The 19,853-nt window shown below is 40.0% G+C and overlaps 3 protein-coding genes across 3 annotated transcripts; 2 read left to right on the forward strand and 1 right to left on the reverse strand.

The window, feature by feature from the left end:
* Nucleotides 1-11,409: 11,409 nt before the first annotated feature.
* On the forward strand, nucleotides 11,410-16,076 carry NCS57_00450100 (uncharacterized protein; the record flags this gene model as incomplete). Its single annotated transcript, XM_053054460.1, has 7 exons — nucleotides 11,410-11,781; nucleotides 11,872-12,220; nucleotides 12,391-13,228; nucleotides 13,282-13,582; nucleotides 13,635-14,036; nucleotides 14,197-15,991; nucleotides 16,057-16,076. The coding sequence occupies 7 exons, from the start codon at nucleotides 11,410-11,412 to the stop codon at nucleotides 16,074-16,076; spliced, it is 4,077 nt and encodes a 1,358-aa protein (XP_052916620.1).
* Nucleotides 16,077-16,440: 364 nt separating this feature from the next.
* On the reverse strand, nucleotides 16,441-16,908 carry NCS57_00450200 (AB hydrolase-1 domain-containing protein; the record flags this gene model as incomplete). The annotated part of the gene is made up of 1 exon (XM_053054461.1): nucleotides 16,441-16,908. The coding sequence occupies one exon, from the start codon at nucleotides 16,906-16,908 to the stop codon at nucleotides 16,441-16,443; it is 468 nt and encodes a 155-aa protein (XP_052916621.1).
* A 1,662-nt stretch (nucleotides 16,909-18,570) lies between these two features.
* NCS57_00450300 (INTRADIOL-DIOXYGENAS domain-containing protein) lies at nucleotides 18,571-19,815 on the forward strand (the record flags this gene model as incomplete). The annotated part of the gene is made up of 2 exons (XM_053054462.1): nucleotides 18,571-18,823; nucleotides 18,878-19,815. The coding sequence occupies 2 exons, from the start codon at nucleotides 18,571-18,573 to the stop codon at nucleotides 19,813-19,815; spliced, it is 1,191 nt and encodes a 396-aa protein (XP_052916622.1).
* Between the last annotated feature and the right edge of the window lie 38 nt (nucleotides 19,816-19,853).

The raw sequence follows: 19,853 nt of genomic DNA on the forward strand, positions 1-19,853 counted from the left end.
TAAGTTAATTTATTTTATAAGTCTTTTATTAATATTTTATTAACCTTAATAAATACTTAGTAATTTATTAAGATTAAGAATTTCTCTAAGAGTCCCTAGAGGTAATAAGCCTAATATTTTAAGCTCTTAATTATTATTTAAAGTTTTTATTATTTTATAGCTTATTTTTATTTTTAATTATAAAGCTTTTATAATTAATATATAATAAGTTATTATTTAATATTTATTAATTAAGTTAAAATATCTAAGATAATTTTTATAAAAATATTTATTTTAATTTTTATTAAATATAAAAGGTTAAGTTTAATATTAAAGAATTATTATAAAATAAAAAGTATTTTTAAATTATTTTTATTAATTTAAATAAAATTATTATTTTTTTTAATTTTTATTACTTTTAAATATAAATTTAAAAAAACTTATAATTATTAAGTAATAAATAATAAACTTTTAATAAAAGTTATAAAATCTAAGAAAGACTTAAATATCTTAAAACTTTATAAATAATTAATATTTAATAATAAATTAAATTTTTATTAAGTCTATTTAAATTCTTTTAAGTATAATAATATATCTAAGAAATTTAATTTTTTATTTATAAAAATTATATTTTAATAAATTATTAAAACATTTTTAGAGATATTTAATATATCTTTTTTTAATTTATAAATAAATTAAAATATTATTTATATAATATATATAATAAGTATTAAATAAATTAATAAATAATTAATATATATATATTTAAAATATAATAAATTTAAAATAGCTATATTTTAAATAAAAAATAACTTTTTAATAATTTTTTTTTATAATATTTATTTAATAATATATATTATAAATATTAATTTTTAAGATTTTTTTTATATTAATAAGCTAATTTAATAAGTATTTATTAAAAAAAATAAATATTAATTCTTAATTATAACGTACATCACAAGTGAGTGAAACACACAAGCGAGTGAAACAAAAATCCCAACCTCTTTTATAAAAATCGCAATAAAAACACCACAAACCATTTGATCAATTAAAACTACTCACTATACTCTTCCCCAGACGTCTCAATCACTACTTGACAGGTCCTTGCATTATGGCCGGGCTTGCCGCAGATACCACAACGTCGAACACCCGGTCGCGCCGACCTCCCTTGACCACCACTCCGCGACGATTCGGCCATTACCCGCGCATCAGCATCCATTTGATCAATTGCTTGCCTTCCTTCCTCTACCGTCATCACCCCTCTTTTCTGTAGCCGGGTCCTTTTTTGCTCTCCGGCGCCGGCTTAGTATCTCATTTGCCTGTCGAAGGTCTTGAACCTCTGCCCGAACAAGAGCCATCTCATGCATAACCGCCTTTGTTCCCTTTGCAAGAGACTTTAATGCTTCAAGAATTGACTCTGGAGAGCTGCTTTGGTGCCTTCTAATTCGTCTCTCAAGGTATTCAGACTGAGATTGGGCCTCAAGCACAGTCTTCGGGGTCCTTGATGCCCAAGAGGTCAATTGATCAGATGCCTCCTCAACCGGCGTTGGCGTCCGTAGCTGCACATCAAGCTTCGAGACCACACTTTCTGGATCAAGAGGAATAAGCCCGGCCCCTTTGAATGATGCCTTGATGTTTTTTTTTCGTCATAGTGGCCTCGTGTGCTGCGTAGAAGGCTGGAAAGAACTCGGTCTTTGAAACGTGTGTTATAGAGCATCTGATCAGATGCTCTATTTCTCGACCATATGCCTTCTTTAGTATGCTAAAGCACCCGACGTCAAGGGGCTGGAGTAGATGAGATGAATGAGGTGGCATACAAAGCCGGATAATCTTATTCTCCTCGCAATATCTCTCGAATTCGATGGAGTGGTGACTTTCGTGGCCATCAAGGATCAAGAGACGATAGGAACCAATTGATCGATTGGTTGTGTGCCGGTCAAAGTGCTTGAGCCACTCGAGACCGGTCTCATTATCGGTCCAGCCATTTTGGGTCGTTGCAATAGCCCAATCGCCCGGGAGGTTGCTTTCTCGGTACCAGTTGGCGAGGTGATATTGGCCCGCACCGATGATAAACGGCGGGATCGACCAGCCTTCCGCATTGATCGCTTGGATCACTGTAATCCATTCCCGATTTCCAGGCTGCACTGATTTTGGCTTTAAACGCCTTTCTGAGCCCGTGACGACCATTCCGCTTGCAATCATGCCCATAAGGAAGCCAGTCTCGTCAAAGTTATAGATATCTTCTGATCGGATGCCGTACTTCGCGATTATGTTCGCCACAAGCATAAACCAGTTGCGGATAATAGTTGGATCTTCGCACTTGGCTCTCTGGTAGTCATATTTACGAAAAAAACGCGTCTTGAGGTCTGGGTGTCGCCTGACGAAGTTTGAGGCCCAGTTTGTGCCGACTGGTGGTGCGTCGCGGTCGGCAAGCAATTAATCAGCCATTGCTTTCACACTACGTAGCCGGGGGGGAAATCCTCGCGAATCTAGGTCAAGAATAAAGTGTTTAAGGATCTGTTCCTCTAGATTAGATAGTCGACGTGATTTTGGGGTAATATCGCGTTGAGATTGGATGCCTTTTTGCCGACGCCAGAGCGTTGTTGGGTTGACTGTATAGATTGTTGCAGCGCGTCGGAGCTTTAAGGTTGGGTCATTTTGAAGGGCCTGAAGGGCAAGAAGCATTCTAGCCTCATAATTTGACTGTGACATGCTGGGTGGTTGAGAATTAATTAATCAAATAGAGAAGGTGTAGGTTGAGGGATTTTTGTTTTACTCGCTTGTGTGTTTCACTCACTTGTGATATACGTTAATTTTATTTAATTTTTTATAATTAATATATAAATATATTTTTTTATTTTTAAAAATAAAAAAAAATTATTTTATTTTATTAATTAAATATTTAATATATATATTTATTATATCTTTTATAAGATATTTTTAAATAGCCTTATATTAAGCTTTATTTATTAAATATAATAGCTTATAAAAAGGCTTTTTATTTTTAAGAAACTAAATTTAATATATAAGCTTTTATAATATAAATATATTTTTTATAATTTATTATTAAAATTACTATTAAAATTATTATTATTTATATATTTATATAAGCTAACGTATATGATAAGCGAGTGGGACAGACAAGCGAGCGGGACAGCTAGACTGTGCACTAAAACTAGGATTTTTAAACTTTAATAAAAACTTTAATAAAATAGCTAGAAACTTATAAAGAGTATTTCTAGCTATTTAACTTATAAATAAAGTATATCTAATTTTTATAGATTTTTAAAAAATCTCCTTTATAGAGAAATAGCTATTTATACAGTGCGAATATACTTTTTCTAAACTACCCTATAGGGTATTTTTCTAATAATCTATAAAAATCAGGGTTGATAATATATTATATAACTAAGCTAACTTCTAATTTTTAGCTTTCCTTAGCTTAATTTGAATTTTCTAGAATTATTTAAAAATCCTAGTTTTAGTGCATAGTCTAGCTGTCCCGCTCGCTTGTCTGTCCCACTCGCTTATCATGTACGTTAAGATATATATATTATATATTTAATTAGATAAATTTAATTAATTAAACCTATAGACCTCTATTTATTTCTAAGTCTAATATTAAGCCTTAGCGCTAATTCTTTTTAGGTATATAAAACTTTAATATTAACTCTAGGAATTAATCTCTCTAATACCTATAATATTAATAACCCTTATTTCTTAATATAATTATACCTATAGCTATATATTTAGATCTTAGCTAGCTATAATAAGATTTTTTTAATCCTCTTATTTAATAATATAGAAGGTCTTTATAATTATTATAAGTATTATAACCTATGCCTTATCTTAAGTATTATTTTTTAAATCCTCGAGGAATTTAATATTTTTATTAATAAGATATTTCTTTTCCTATAGCTTTTTTTTAAAAGCCTTTAATAAAAAAAGCTTTTTGCTAAGAAAACTGAACTTTTTATTAAAATTATAATTAAGTAAAAAGAGACTAAGTAAAAGAAAAATAATATAATTAAAGATAATGAGTTTAATTAATAATAAATTATTATATTATATATTTATATTAATATTCTTAAAGCTTTTATTTAATATTATTATTTATAGCTTATTATAAGTACTTTGTATATCTTTATAAAGCTTATAGACCTTCTTACTAAGGTTATCTTAGTTATATTAAAGGGTATATTAATAAGTATTAATTATATTACTTTAATTATTTAATTAAAAGTCTCTATAAAAAGTAGCTATTATAATCTCCTTAATATATTATTTATTAATTAATTATAATTATTGTTAGTTATAATTAAACCTCCTCTTATAAGAATAATAAAAGTAATTTTAAACTCTTTAAGTAATTAAGAATTATAATTAGAAGATTAATATTAGATAAAAGAGCTATTATATAAAAGGGATTTTAACCTCTTTAGTTAATTAAAATATATACTATTTATTATAAATAGAGCTAGCTTTAGTATATTATTAAGGCTATTAATAATTATATAAATAAATCTTATTAATTTAAGCCTATTAAGACCTCTAGCTTTAGGTATAAAGCCTTTATTATTAAAATTATTAAGATATAAATTAAAATATTTTAATCCTTATTTTAGGTAATATAAAGGTAAGTTATAATATTTTTTATAATATCTTTATTAATAAATCCTTTAAGGCCCTTTAGCTTTTTTAAAATCTCTTTAAGAGTCTCTTTTATATTATCTATAAGTTTATTAAGGCTAAATATATCCTTTTCTTCTAATATTAATAAAGCATTAATATATAAAATATAAATTACCTCTTTATTTTTAATAATTTCTTAGAAAACAAGCTCAAGGTTTATAATTATAAAATTATAATAATATTATAAATTAATAATATAATTAATAATAATACCTTTATATATTATAAATTAATATAAGAAAATAATATTATAATGTATTAAGCTAAGCTTAGATCTTATAAAGACTTAGTATATTTTATATAAGTTATTATTCTTATTAAGAAGAAAAAAAATAAGCTAATAAGTATTTCTTTAATTTTTTTTTTTAAAAAGACTTTAGGCTTAATATAATATAATTTATTATATATTTTAATTTAAGTCTTTAAATAAGGTTAATATTAATTAAATTAATTTATTACCTTACATCTATAAAGATATTTATTGTTTCCTTAGTAAGCCCTTAGAGAATAAATCTCTTAGCTCTAATACTTTTCTTTATAAGTATTTATTTAATTCATTTTATAAATAAAAGGTTAGGTTTAGTTTTTATTTTTTTTAATTTTTTAAAAAATTAAAGTCTTTAATTTATATATAATTAATCTTTATAAATAATTTATTTTTATTATATAAGAGAATTTAATTAATATTAATTTATTTCTTTAATATATAATCTAGAGCTTTATAATTAATCTAATTATAATTATAATATTTAATTAAAAAAGATCTATTATTTCCTTAAGTATAATATATTAGTAATATAAGTATATTTAATTTATTTTAATTTCTTTGTTTTTATTTAGATATAAAGCGATATAAATACCTAGAGGGATATCTTTTTCTTAGTCTTATTTATAATTTTCTTCTATAAGGGGAATAATATCTCTTTACTAAGGGTTTAATAATATTAAATATCTATTTTCTCTTAATATTTATTTAAGATGTAAATTAATTTTAAATATATTTTATTTCTTAAGTAATATTTTTTATTTTTATTATAAGGTATTTAAGTTATTTTAGTATTTTTTTTTATTTTATATACTAACTATAAGTTTATAATTTATATTTTTTATTTTAGTTATAATAAGTAATAAAGTTTTATTATTAATTATTTAATGTATTATTTTATAATATTATTAGGGCTTAGCTAATTATTAATCTTAATAACCTTAACTTAATTATTAATCTTAATTATATTAATTTATTTTATAAAGACCTTATAATTATATTATAATAGCCTTTTATATTTCTTTTAGAAAATAATTATTAATTATTTAATAAATTAAATTAATATCTAATTTTATAATTATAGCTATTATATATATATTTTTTTTTCTTTTTATTAGGCTTATTATTAATATTATTATTTTTATCTCTATAATTATCTTAATTATATTAAGGAAAAAGATTTTGATAAGAAGCTTAAAGATAATATTCTTTATTTTTTATAATACCTTAGTAATATTTTTACCTTATATAATATTATTATTAGGATTTATTTCTTTATTTAGGATTATTTTTATCTTAAGAAGTAAATAATTTCTTTAAAGGATCTTATTAAGTATTTTTTATTTTCTCAATAAGAGATTAATAAAATATTTATAAGAGTTATTTTATAAGGTCTTATATTTTCTTAGATTAGCTAATTAAGGTCTTTTAAGTTTAGGTAATTAATTAACTTAGTTTTTATAATAAAGACTAATAAGGATATTTATTTTTTATAATATAATTCTACTAGGGCAATTTGAGGAGTATATTACTTTATTATTAGTTATTAGTTATTTATCTTAATTATATATTAATCTTTTATAAAAGTAGAAATTAAGAAACTATAATAAGATAAGCCCTTTTAGGTATAATTAAAATAAAATTAGAGATTAAGGGTATATCTATATTACTATAAAGACTTTAATTTATTAAGTTCTTTTTAAGACTTTAGCTAAATTAAGGTATATAGTCTTATAAGTTATATAACCTTAGTGAGTTATTATTAGGGATTTAGTAATTAATTAACTATAAATATTTTGATAAATAATAATTAAAGTATTTAAAAAAAAATATAATTAATAATTTAAATTAATTATAATATTTATTATTTATAATAAATAAAGCTAATTTTAATATATAATTAAAAATATTAATAATTATATAAATAAATTATTTTAATTTAAGCTTATTAAAATATTTAGCTTTTAATATAAAGCTTTTATTATTAAAATTATTAAGATATTAATTAAAATATTTTAATTCTTATTTTAAATAATATAAAATAATATATTAATTTTAATTATTTAAAAATATTATATTAACATATATAATAAGCAAGTATCATAGTTATATAAGTATCACAAAAATCCCTTAATTTATATCTTCTTTATTTAATTAATTATTTCTTAACTACCTAGTATATCATAGGCTTTTATTAAGTCTAGAATACTTCTTACCCTTTAGGCTATGCAAAATAACCCTAAGTTAAGTATTTAATAAGCTATAATTATCTATAAGGTTTATTATTATACCTTACATTATAGATAGCATAGTATTTAATCTCGACGTAATACTATCTAGAAATCACATCGGCTATCTAATCTAGAGGAATAGATCCTTATTTACTTTATTCTTAACTTAGATTCGCGAGGATTTCCCCCCTAGCTTCATAGTATAAAGGAAATAACTAATTAATTACTTGCCGACCGCGATACACTATCTATTAATACGCGTTAGGCTTTAAACTTCGTTAAATAATACTAAGAGCTTAAGATATATTTTTTTCGGAAATATAATTACTAGAGAGCTAAGTACGAAGATTTAATTATTATCCGCGATTAGTTTTAGCTTATAGCGAATATAATCGCGAAGTATAGCATCTGATTAGATAATATCTATAACTTTAATAAGACTAGCTTCCTTATGGGTATAATTATAAGCGGAATAGTTATTATAGGCTTAGAAAGGTATTTAAAGCCGAAATTAGTATAGCCTAATAACTAGGAATAGATTATAATTATCTAAGCGATTAATATAAAAGGCTAGGCGATCTAATTATTTATTATTAGCGCAGGCTAATATTACCTTACTAATTAGTACTAAAATAATAACCTCCCGGGCGATTAGGCTATTATAATAACCTAAAATAGCTAGACTAATAATAAGATTAGTCTTAAGTAGCTTAAGTACTTTGACCGGTATATAGCTAAGCGATTAAATAGTCGCTATCGTCTTCTAATCCTTAATAGCTATAAAAGCCACTACTCTATTAAATTTAAGAGATATTATAAGGAGAAGAAGATTATTTAGCTTTATATACTACCTTATTTATCTTATTTACTCTAGCCTCTTAATATTAGGTACTTTGGGCTATTTAAAAAGGCTTATAGTCAAGAAATAAAGTATTTAATTAGATACTCTATTACCTATGTTTTAAAGACTAAGTTCTTTCTAGCCTTCTATATAATATATAAGGCTATAATAATAGAAAGAAATATCAGGGGGGCTTTTAAAGGAGCTAGCCTTATTCCCCTTAACCTAAAAAGTATAATCTCGAAGCTTAATATATAGCTATAGATACTAATACCGGTTAAAGAGGCTTCTAATTAATTAACCTCTTAAGCATCAAAGACCCTAAAAATTATACTTAAGGCCTAATCTTAGTCTAAATACCTAGAAAGACAAATTAAAAGGCATTAAAGTAGCTCCCTAAAGTTAATCCTTAAAGCCCTAAGGTCTCTTAAGAAGGGGATAAAAGTAGTTATATATTAGGTTGCCTTACTAGCTACTAAGAATAAAGACCTTCGGGAGGCAAATAAGATACTTAATTAGCGCTAGAGGGCAAAAAAGACTAGACTATAAAAAAGAGGGGTTATAATAGTAGAGGAGAAAAGGTAAATAATTAATTAAATAGATACCGATACGCAGGTAATGGCTAAATCGTCGCGGAGTAGTGGTCAAGGGAGGTCAGCGCGACCGGGTATTCGGCATTATAGTATCTACGGTAAGCCTAGTCATAATATAAAGACCTATTAAGTAATAATTAAGATATCTAGGGAAGAGTATAGCGAGTAATTTCAATTAATCAAATGGTTTATAGTGTTTTTATTATAATCTCTAGCTTAGAGGTTAGGATTTTTATGATACTTATATAACTATGATACTTGCTTATTATATATGTTATATAAAAATTAAAATAAATAAATTTAATATATATTATTATCTTTTTAGGCTTAATATAACTCTTTATAATAAGTTATTATTAATAATTATCTTAGCTAATATTTAAGCTACTTGCCCCTTACGAAAGGCCTCAACCCTCTCACCCGAGCATGCCTTCCCATCCTTCATACCATAAGCCACAGCATCAAGCTTTGTCGCTACTCCCTCCAAGACCTTGGCCAGCCTCCATCCGTCGAAGTCACCCACTGGGACCCTCAGTGGAACAAGTAAAAAGAGGAGGAAAGGTATACCGATGGAGGGCCCAATCATCTTTGCCCAGAACTCCACAAGATACAACCAACGCTCTCGACCATCGGCGGGTTGGAACCGCTCACTGTTGCTCATCCCGATGGCGCCAACAAAGAATGTTCGGACAAGGACAGCCTGCAATAGGGAGATCCACATGAGCCAGCGGGAGCGCAAATTCGTCGCCTTCTTGAGTAGGCACGTAGCCGAGAGCATCATCCCAGATGTATTGCCGAGGAACCGGGTGTTGCTGAGCGATGCGTTGGGTTCGCTGGTTTTGACCATGACCTCTAGAGAGAGGTTCCAGACGACTTGGTCGAGCGTCAGGGTGAAGCCGAGGTTGATGAAGAGGCACCCAACAGTAAAGGCATATGCCTGGCTGTCTGTGCCGGCCGTTGTATCCTGAGACTTGAGATAACCCACAAGACACCCCGTTGCGACTATGGTCAGGATCATACCAACAATCATGGACTTCAGCTTTGCGAGGATTTGCAGACCAGGAACATGCTCCTTGGCGAGTTTAGAGACCCTGGATGCATCCGTGGGTTTGTCAAGAAAGTCTGCGACGCTGCCTGTTGTCGCTATAGAGCCCCCTGGCACAACGGCAAGGTATGGTTCGTAGGCCCGCTGCAGAGCTTCCTGGTCATACCCAGCACTGAAGGCCGCCCATGGCGGGAGGCCAACACACGCAAGCCCGAGAGCCACGGCAGCAGTATGCACGATGACCGCCACCGCGATCATGTACCCGGCCCTTTGCACCTCGACGTTTGCGTGATACTGACCCGGGATGTATCCCGTGTTCGTGAGGTGGACGGTGAGCTGCGTCACGGGGACCGCGACCAACGTACCCCCTCGCAGTAAAAGATATCCCCCGGCCACCGTGAGCTCCCTCCCTGACAGCGAGCCCATGAACAGCCGCAGCATCACTCGGAAGAGGCTGAGGTTGGCGGCGCGGATGTTATTGCCGGACACGGATCCACGGAGCGCCCTCAGTGAGATGCGGTGCCAGCAGCGCTCCACGAGGGCCTCATTGAAGACGGCTGCAAACATGAAGAAAGTGGCTGCGAATGCATAGACCATGCGCAGGTTGTCGTGCTCAACGGTGTCACCGGCATCCTCCATTGCCAAAAGAATGGCGCCGGCGCTAACGAAAGAAGTAAGGGTGCATACCCAGAAGATGAGCGGTGCCCAGTCGACTTGATGTCCAGAAGGGAGGGTCGGCTCGTCCACCTGGAAGGCTTGGGTGATCGCGGGTTGCGACTCTGATTTACCCTGCTCAATATTCATAGTGTCTTGCGATATGCGGGATGGACTCGAGACTCGCAGCCTGGCGAAGGGACAGAGAATAAGATGAGGGGCGAGATCTACGTCTATTAATAACGGCAATGCCTAGTCCCGTGGATTAGCATTAGATGCCTGGACCCAAGGCCAAGCCTTGGTATTGAGCTCGGATACATGCGACTGAATCAATCCTGAAAGTGCCAAGATGCTAGCGTAGCAATTGACGTTGACTGCAAGTTGTAATTCGAAGAGATCTGAAAAGCCAAGACATAACCTGACATGGTGGCGTCGCCCCTTTGACATCAATTCTCGACAACATTGGAACGTGAACTTCAAAAGAACCAACATCTTGCGCGAACATGAGCACATTTAGCCCGTGTAAGACCGACAGACACGATGTCCCATCGACTTTAGGCTCCTGCTAGACCGCCCTCTTGCCATGAAGTTGGTTGAGCTGGGTCGCCTCGCTTTGGATCCGATCAACACCACAGCCTGCTTTTCAGCTTGATGCATGGCCGCCACAAATTCCCCGTGACCCACATTCTCAGTCACACAACCCAAAGCTGAACCACCAAGAGGCTCTTGGCACTTACGGTGTAGCTGGTGGTTTGCCTGCCAAGCACTTAAGGACGTGAAGCCCTCAAATGTGGCGTGGTTGGTGACACTTCCGTTCTTGTAAAAGGGGAGCCGGGGTATTAGACATAATATCTCACGCCTGGCAAAGCCTAAAGATGTCTTCACTAGAAATTGCTTATAGCGACTATGCCGTGGTATTGGTCTGCGCCCTCCCAAGGGAGTAGACTATAGCGGCTGCTATACTAGATCTAATATACCTAGACCTGCCTAAGCTACTCATCGATAGCAACACGTATACTCTGGGAACGGTTGGGAACCACAGCGTGGTCATCACTTGCCTGCTAAAAAGCAAGGACGGCACTAGCTGAGTAGCGATAGTTGCGGCCAGAATGCTCGACACATTTCCCTCCATCAAGTTCGGCCTCATGGTTGATATCGGTGGTGGCATCCCTCCAGAAGTTCGGCTAGGCGACGTCGTGTTTAGCCCAGCAACCGGTCAGTATCCCGGAATCGTGCAGTGGGATTTCGGCAAGGCTGAGAAGGGCGGACAATTTGATAGGAAAGGCGCTCTCAACAACCCGCCTAGCGTGCTTCTGACGGCGTTGACCAAGCTAGAGACGACGCGTGAGATGAAGAGATCTCAGATACCCAGATACCTGGACGAGCTGGCAACCAAGTGGCCTGACCTGGTGCCCAAATACATCAAGTCTGATTCCCTCAAGGACCCTCTGCTTTCCTCAACGGGTCTCCCAGACGATCGTGTGGGATTACCAGCCTTGCTCTTCATGATCTGGGCGGCGATCTTGAGCATTTTCGAGTTCTTCCTGGCATGACATATATTTGCCCCCCAGCACCCTGTGGCCGAGAACAGGGTAGTTGGTGGAGGAGAACAGGAGGCACCCAGAGACATACAAGTCCATTACGGCCTGATTGCTTCCGGAAGCCAGGTCGTCAAGGACGCTGTCTTCCGCGACAATATCAACCGACAGCTGGGCGGCAACGTGCTATGTCTTGAGATGGAGGCAGCAGGGCTAGCCAACGACTCTCCGTGCCTCGTCATTCGGGGTATCTGCGACTACGCTGACTCTGGGAAGAACAAGGAGTGGCAGGAGCACGCAGCTGCTGTGGCTGCGGCGTTTGCCAAAGAGCTTCTGTCCGTGGTGCCGGCCCAGGAGGTCGACCAGATGTGCAATGCCAAAAGTAAGCTTCAACCTGCCCTGTGAGGCTTCGCTTTGTTCTTCGTACCAGCAGGTGGGTAGCTAAGGGGACACGACTGTTGGGAGCCTTGGGGGAAATATGGCTAGGGACCATCGAGTTGGGAAGATTGCAGTGCTTTTTTTGTGAATATTTCTCCTGCTAATAGGATCCAGTCTTACTAGAAATTGATAGCAAGTTGGATGAAATGTCGGAAAAAGTTACCCACCTCCATTCTGCACAGCGCAATCAAGAGCATCAGGACATTCTTGATTGGCTCACAACCATCGAGTATGCGCCCCTGCAGCATGATAACCTCCGAAGGCGCCAGCCTGGGACGGGGCAATGGCTCTTAGACTCGGAACAGTACCAGGCCTGGCTGAAGACAAGTAGGCAGACCTTGTTCTGCCCGGGCATCCCCGGCGCAGGCAAGACTATTCTCACGTCAGTCGTGGTTGATGATGTCGGAAAAAGATTCAACGGCGATAGAAACATTGGAATCGCCTACATCTATTGCAACTTTCGGCAACAAGACAATCAGAGGATTGACAAGATGCTAGCGAGTCTTTTGAGACAGTTGGCTGAACGACAGCCCTCCCTCCCAGAAGTCGTCAAAGATCTTTACAACCGCCACAAGCCTAAAAAGACACGACCGTTGGTCGACGAGATTTCGACGACGCTTCGCTCGCTAGCAAAAACGTATGTTCGAGTCTACCTTCTCGTCGATGCGCTGGATGAATGCCAGGCATCCGAAGGCAGTAGGGCAGAGCTTTTGAGGGAGTTGTTTGCGCTCCAGAAGAGTTGTGGCGCAAGTCTCTTCATGACATCGAGGATCATGCCCGACATCCAAGAGAACTTCACAGACAATGCCATAGAGTTGGAAATCCGCGCCTCTGAGGAGGATGTGGGCAGATATCTCGACAGCCGCGTTGACTCTTTATCAAAGGTGGTTCGAAGCAACCCAAAGCTCCGCGAAGATATCAAAACTGAAGTGGTTAGAGCGGTCAACGGAATGTACGTTGCTTAAATCTATATGTTTCTTTTGTCACTACTTACTAACTTTGCAGGTTTCTCCTCGCGGAGCTACACTTGAATTCCTTGAAAGGCAAGTTTTCATCAAAAGACATCCGAAGAGCATTGAAGGCGCTGCCGACTGGATCCACCGCATACGACGAGACGTACAAGGCCGCGATGGAGCGCATCGGAAGCCAGGCGAACACTGAAGTGTTTTCAAAGAAGGTCCTGGCGCGGATTACCTGCACTCGACGGCCCTTCACAACGTCCGAGCTCCAGCATGCACTCGCCGTGGAGGTTGGTGAGACGGAGTTTGATGAGGAGAGCCTCCCCGAGGTTGACGACGTGGTTACTGTGTGTGCTGGGCTGGTCGTTGTGGACAAGGAGAGCAATATCATCAGGCTAGTGCATGCACTACACAGCGCAGCAATACTTTGAGCGGACGCAAGGGGACTGGTTTCCCACTGCAGAGGCCTATATCACAACCGCCTGCGTCACATACCTCTCGTACAAAACCTTTGAAAGCGGTCCCTGCGAAACAAAGAGCAGGATGGATGAGAGACTGTGGTCACATCAACTCTACGGCTACGCGGCGAACAACTGGGGGCATCATGCCCGCATATCTCTATCCACAAGCAAGGAACTGATCGAGTTTCTGCAGAGTAATGGGCAGGCCGAGGCCGCTGCCGAGGACCTGATGGTCATGACCGAGTCTTGGAACTACATGGAGGCTCCACAAAGAATGACCGGCCTTCACCTGGCGGCTTACTTTGGAATGGCTGAAGCAATGGCTGCCCTTCTGACCCATGTGAGCTACAGACTTGAAGGACACCCGCGGCTGGACACCACTAGCATGGGCTGCAATGAAGAAGCACGGCGCTGTCATCAAGCTGCTTCTTGATAACGGTGCTGATGCAGACTCGAGGGACGTATATCATAGGACCCCGTTGTCACTGACGGCCGAAAAGGGGCATGGGGCTATTGTCAGCCTCCTGCTGGCAACAGAGGGGGTTGATGCCGATTCAAGAGATGGAACTGGAAGCACGCCACTGTTCCATGCCGCTGAGAATGGACATGCTACTGTCTTCAATATGTTGCTCACTACAGGCAAAATTGACATACATGCAGAGAACCGAATTCGTCAGACGCCGGCACGGGTAGCTGTGGAGATGGGGCATACGGACATTGTGGAGCAACTGCTCAGCATAGGCAAATTCGACGTCAACTCGAGGAACGGATCTGGTGAGACGCCCTTGATTCGGGCCGTTCGAAGGAGACACGAAAACCTCGTCAAGCTGCTGTTGGCCGTAGACGAGATCTATGTCGACTTGAGGGACCGATTCGACCAGACGCCGTTGTCGTTTGCAGCCGAGGACGGGCTCGAAGCCATAGTCGAGCTGCTGGTTGACATCGGCAAAGCTGATGTCAACCTGAAAGATCGAAACAACCGGACGCCTCTGTTGTTTGCAGCTGAGAATGGTCACGAGGGGGTGGTCAGGCTGTTACTAGGCCCAGGCCAGGCCCACGTTGACGCGAGGAACCATACGGGCACAACTCCGTTTCTGCATGTCATATACGATGGCCACGAGGCAATCGCCAGGCTTCTTCTAGCCACAGGAAAGGCTGGCATCGACATTCCAGATGGATCCGACTTCACTCCGCTACTGATGGCCGCGTATCAAGGGCACGAATCCATTGTCAGACTCTTGTTGGAGACGGGGCAAGTTGACGTGGACGCCAATGACACCCACGGTAGAACACCTTTACTATGGGCTGCCATGAAATGGAACGAGCCCATCGTCTGGTTGCTTCTCGAGCATGGCGCTGAGTTCGACGTGAGATCTAGAGATGGCCAAACGCTATTGTCGGTGACCAGCGCGAACGAGGCCATCACCAAGATACTGCTGGCTGCGGCAGCTACCAAGAGGGATGATCCTAGCCAGATCCCAGCCCTGTTACTTGCTCAGAGAGGGCACGAGGCGGTTGTCCAGTTGATACTTCCAAGCAACATGTGTGTTGAAACGAACGTTGACAGCAGCCACCCGTCGCCATCATGGGCCACCGAGTACAACGACATGGTTAAGCTGCAACTTGCAAAGGCCAGGTTTGACATTGACGCGAAAGACCAGGACGGCTCAACATTACTCCATTATGCCTCTCAGCACGGACACGAGGCTATCGTTAAGCTGCTCCTTGCGACGGGAGCGGTCGACATCAGCACGACGAACAATTCAAGCCGGACACCTCTATCCTGTGCCGTCGAAGGCGGACATGAGCCCGTTGTCAGGCTACTTGTCGCAAACAGCAAGGCCAACAGCTTCACTGGCTTCTCACAGGAGACGTACACTGCTCTTCTGCAAAATAAGTCAATGAGCAACCTGATTCTCGCCTCATTCGAGGCCAATGTTGACGTAAAAGACAGCAGCGTGAAGCCGTTATTACGTGTTGCCGAGTACGAGACCATGTTTAGGCTCCTAATGGCCACTGGCAACTTCGACATCCATTTGAGGAATTCCGGCGTGACGTTGCTGTGGCTAGCTGCCAGAAATGGCCACGATTCACTCCTCAAACTGCTGCTTGATACGGGGAAGGCTGACATCAATTTGCGATATAGCGCCGGCCTCACGCTGCTAGCCATAGCCACCATGAAGGGGCATGAGAATATCATCAAACTATTGCTCAGCACGGGAGAGGTCGGCGTCAACTTGAGAGACAATTCTGGGAAAACGCCTTTATACTGGGCAGCTACACTTGGCCACCGGGGTATTGTGGATCTACTTTTAGCTACAGGGCAAGCTGATGTCAATGTCACGATTGAGGGTGGGCAGACCGCGATATCGATGGCTAGAGCAAAAAAGCATGAAGGGATTGTTAGGTCGTTGCTAGGTACAGGTAATGTAATTATAGGGGAGTAGCTGTTTCAAGACAGAAGAGTTCAATACACAGTAACTGAGTGCGAATACCTACTTGTTAGTCGAGATCTCAAGATCTCTAGTCTAATGTCACCTTTCCTTGTGGGCCATTCAATTATAGACCCTCCCTCTCCACGGCTCTCCTTGAATCTGTCTATTCTCTCGAGCAAAGCTCCCTCGTCCTCAGTCACGTTTTTAACATTTTCCGCCACACGCACCGCCTCCCAGTACAACTTGACAGAATTCTCCATGGGGAGATCTGTGTCGTCCTCAACATGCAAAAGAGTAATGTCATATCTCTCAGCTTCCTTGACAAACTCCCCAAGCCTGCGAAAATTGTCCCACTTGCTTGTCAGCCTCTGTGAGAAGAGAGTAGAAGAGTGGCCTAATCCTGGCAACCGGTGAGAGTACCGGGATGAAACCACCAATGCGGTATGTGGCCGTCAGCTGTGGAATGCCTTGAAAGGTAGCTGTCACGACCAGCCCAGTAAAGTGATCTGAGGGTTGACGTTGAGCACTTTCATTGACGAGAGCAATGGCTACTGCAGATCCAAGGCTCTGACCAAAGATGACAATCCGCTCAGGCGGGATGCTGGCCGTATTGATGGCCCAGTCAGCCACTGCTAGGGCATCCGTGATAACGCCGGCCTCGGATGGATGGCCCGTAGACATTCCATAGCCCTGGTAGTCAAAGGTCAGGACATGGGTGTTGACGGGATCGGCGGAGTACAGTGAGCGGTAACTGTCCGGGCACCACCCACTTGCCATGGTACCGCTTGTGCCATGGAAATGGAGGACGAGGCGGGCGTCGGGTTCTCCTTGAGCAGGCGAAAGTTGAGGGTCTGCTCAAAGTCGTACACTAACCCAGCTCCAGGTGCCTGCGCCAACAAGGCCTACTGACTGACCTCGTAGGCTGCAAGAGCAAGAACGTGCTAGGTGAGCGGATTCACCCCGTCGGGGGTTATGAGGTAGAATGGTGTGACTTGGTGGTGAGCAATGCCGAAGTGTTCGGGAACGCCGGGGTCCTTGAACCAAGCCAAAATGACCTTGTGAAGGTAGATCAGATAGGCCTACAACGAGGGCACAACAACTAAGGCGCCAAGAATGCCAAAATAGAGCACGGCTGAGACGCCCAGAGTCAGGCCAAGCGTCAGCATGGTGGGCCATTGGGCAGAGTTCAACATGCCGGTAAAGCAGTGAGATTGAAAGAGAAACAAGAGGGGTTCCAGGCCAATAGGAGAGAGTTGCCAATTCCTCTAGTTAGTGTGTCTTCCTGGTCCCTCCTCGACTCACAAGCCTCGGTGTTTCCATCTTATACAGAAATTTGATCCGTATCCATCCTGTTCCTTCTTACGAGAACATAGTTAATCGATAGGGGGGGCACTCTATACGAAAGCTTCAAGAACCATTACACAACATATCTATATCAGAGCATCTACCCAAGGAAAGTACATTGGACAAAGATATACTGATGTGGATTGGCCTAGGGTAGTTAGCCTCAGCGATATGCACTATATCCAGCAACAGATGCATGCCAAATTTCTTCACTTTCACTCAGATTCAGGGGTAATGAAAGGGGCCGTCCCCTCCACCCAACCGGTGACGATGATGGAATCCCATCCAAGTTAAGGATCATCGGCCTCGCTACCCTATTCATCTATTTTCGAGGGGAATGGGCCTTTTACAAGACTTCATCCATAATGGTCTACGGAGTATTCGAAAGACATATCGCACTCTCCGCTCCCCAACCGCCCTTGATTAGAAATAACCGTGTTGTGGAGAGGACATTGAAATAACCCAAGTACTGCATGGATCGCACAACGACTCCCAACCATGCCATGCCCATATCCCGAAATTCGCCAATCTCTCACAGACACAACCGAAAACACCCATGGAAACTGCGTATAAATGCCGGCGATGTCGTCTCCACGCTTGGCAACGATGCCGATATTCCGCCTCGCGCCGCGTAAGTAGCGGGAAACAAGGTTTCATGTCAAGTGGACCTCTCACCTCAAACACTGGTAATTTCTCTCGATTTTCTTTACAAATGCGCTCATTGGTCTGTGAATCTGGGGTGGATTAGCTTCGATGCCTCCCTTGTCCATATTCCGCGTCATTAAGCCTCGGTCTATATATCAGCCTCCCACTTCCCGGCGGTGGCTGGTTTGAGTGTCTCGGGAATGTCGATGGCTTCGCATGGCGGCCGAGTCATCAGGGAACTTACAATCTATGCTTGTTTCATGGAGCCGCGTAATTGTGACGAAGCGAATCAAGAATGAGATATTTGGATTATGCGCTATGTGTTATTGGCACGTAGAAGTGAAATATAAAATAGCGGACCTTTAGTCATGAGGGATGGTGAAGACAAGCAAAACATCGCAGTCTCTTTGCACACTCCAATACAACAAGGCCAATTTCACTATCCTCAACATGGCTCGTCTCACCTCTCTTCTCGCCGTCGGCCTTAGCCTCTGCAGTTCCGTCATGGGCCATCCCGGAGAGGCTCATGATCCAAAGCACATGGCCAGGGAAATCCACGCCCGTAATAACATGGCAGCCATTGGTCGACGATCCTTGGAATCGTGCTCAGGCTCTACCGCTGCTCAAGCGCTGAAGGCTCGTTCGATCGAGCGACGCACGAGTCGAGTTCGTTCTCTACGGGCGAAAAGGGGCATCACCACTCGTACGAAACAAATAACCATTCTGAGAAAATTCCAATGACTGATTGTATTTCTAGCTTCCAAGAAGTACCGCCGCGATACCGATGACCTGACCAGCTGGGAGGATGTCAACCACAACATGACTGGCTCAGTTTCGTACGACATGTTCACACCATTGGCAGACATCTTCGACGCCAACTCCAGTTGCATTCTGTCCCCTGAGATCACTGCTGGACCTTACTATGTCGTCGGAGAGTTTCTCAGATCCAACGTCATCGAGTCCGAGTACTGTGACGGAGTTCCACTCTTTCTCGAGGTCCAGTATGTCGACGTGGCCAGCTGCGAACCCGTTCCTGTCGCCGCCGTTGACATCTGGAACGCCAATGCAACTGGAGTTTACTCTGGCATCAGCGTCTCAGGCAATGAAGCCGCCGACGGTGTCAACAGTACATACCTCCGAGGTGTCCAAATCACCGACCACGACGGTGTGGTTCAGTTCGAAACCATCTTCCCTGGTCACTATCAGGGCCGAGCAACACACACTCATCTCCTCACGCACACCAACGCGACAGTCATGCCCAATGGCACGATTTCCGTCTGGAACGCCCCCGTCGCCCATATCGGCCAGCTCTTCTGGCCCGAGACGTTGCGATCGGCTGTCGAGGCGACATATCCCTACAACACCAACACTCAAGACGTCACAAGCAATGATGAGGATATGTGGTCAGTCCTCCAGGCCGACGCGTCTTTTGATCCCTTCCCTCAGTATGTGTATCTTGGCGACAAGGTTGAAGATGGAATCTTTGCATGGATCCAAATTGGAGTCAACGCCTCTGTGGACTACTCAACTGATGACTACTACGGTGTTGCCGGATACTTGGGTGAGGACGGAGGCCACGCCTTGGATAGCGGAATTGGCGGAGGTGGTGAGGGTGGTGAGGGTGGTGGTGCTGGCGGCCCTCCTCCCAGCGGAGCTCAAAGCGGCATGATGCCAACAGGGACCATGGCTCCTTAAAAGATGGAGTTGACACAGACAATTCGTGCTACTTCAAG

Source organism: Fusarium keratoplasticum, chromosome 3 (genome assembly GCF_025433545.1).
Source record: "Fusarium keratoplasticum isolate Fu6.1 chromosome 3, whole genome shotgun sequence".
Taxonomy (NCBI): Eukaryota; Fungi; Ascomycota; class Sordariomycetes; order Hypocreales; family Nectriaceae; genus Fusarium; species Fusarium keratoplasticum.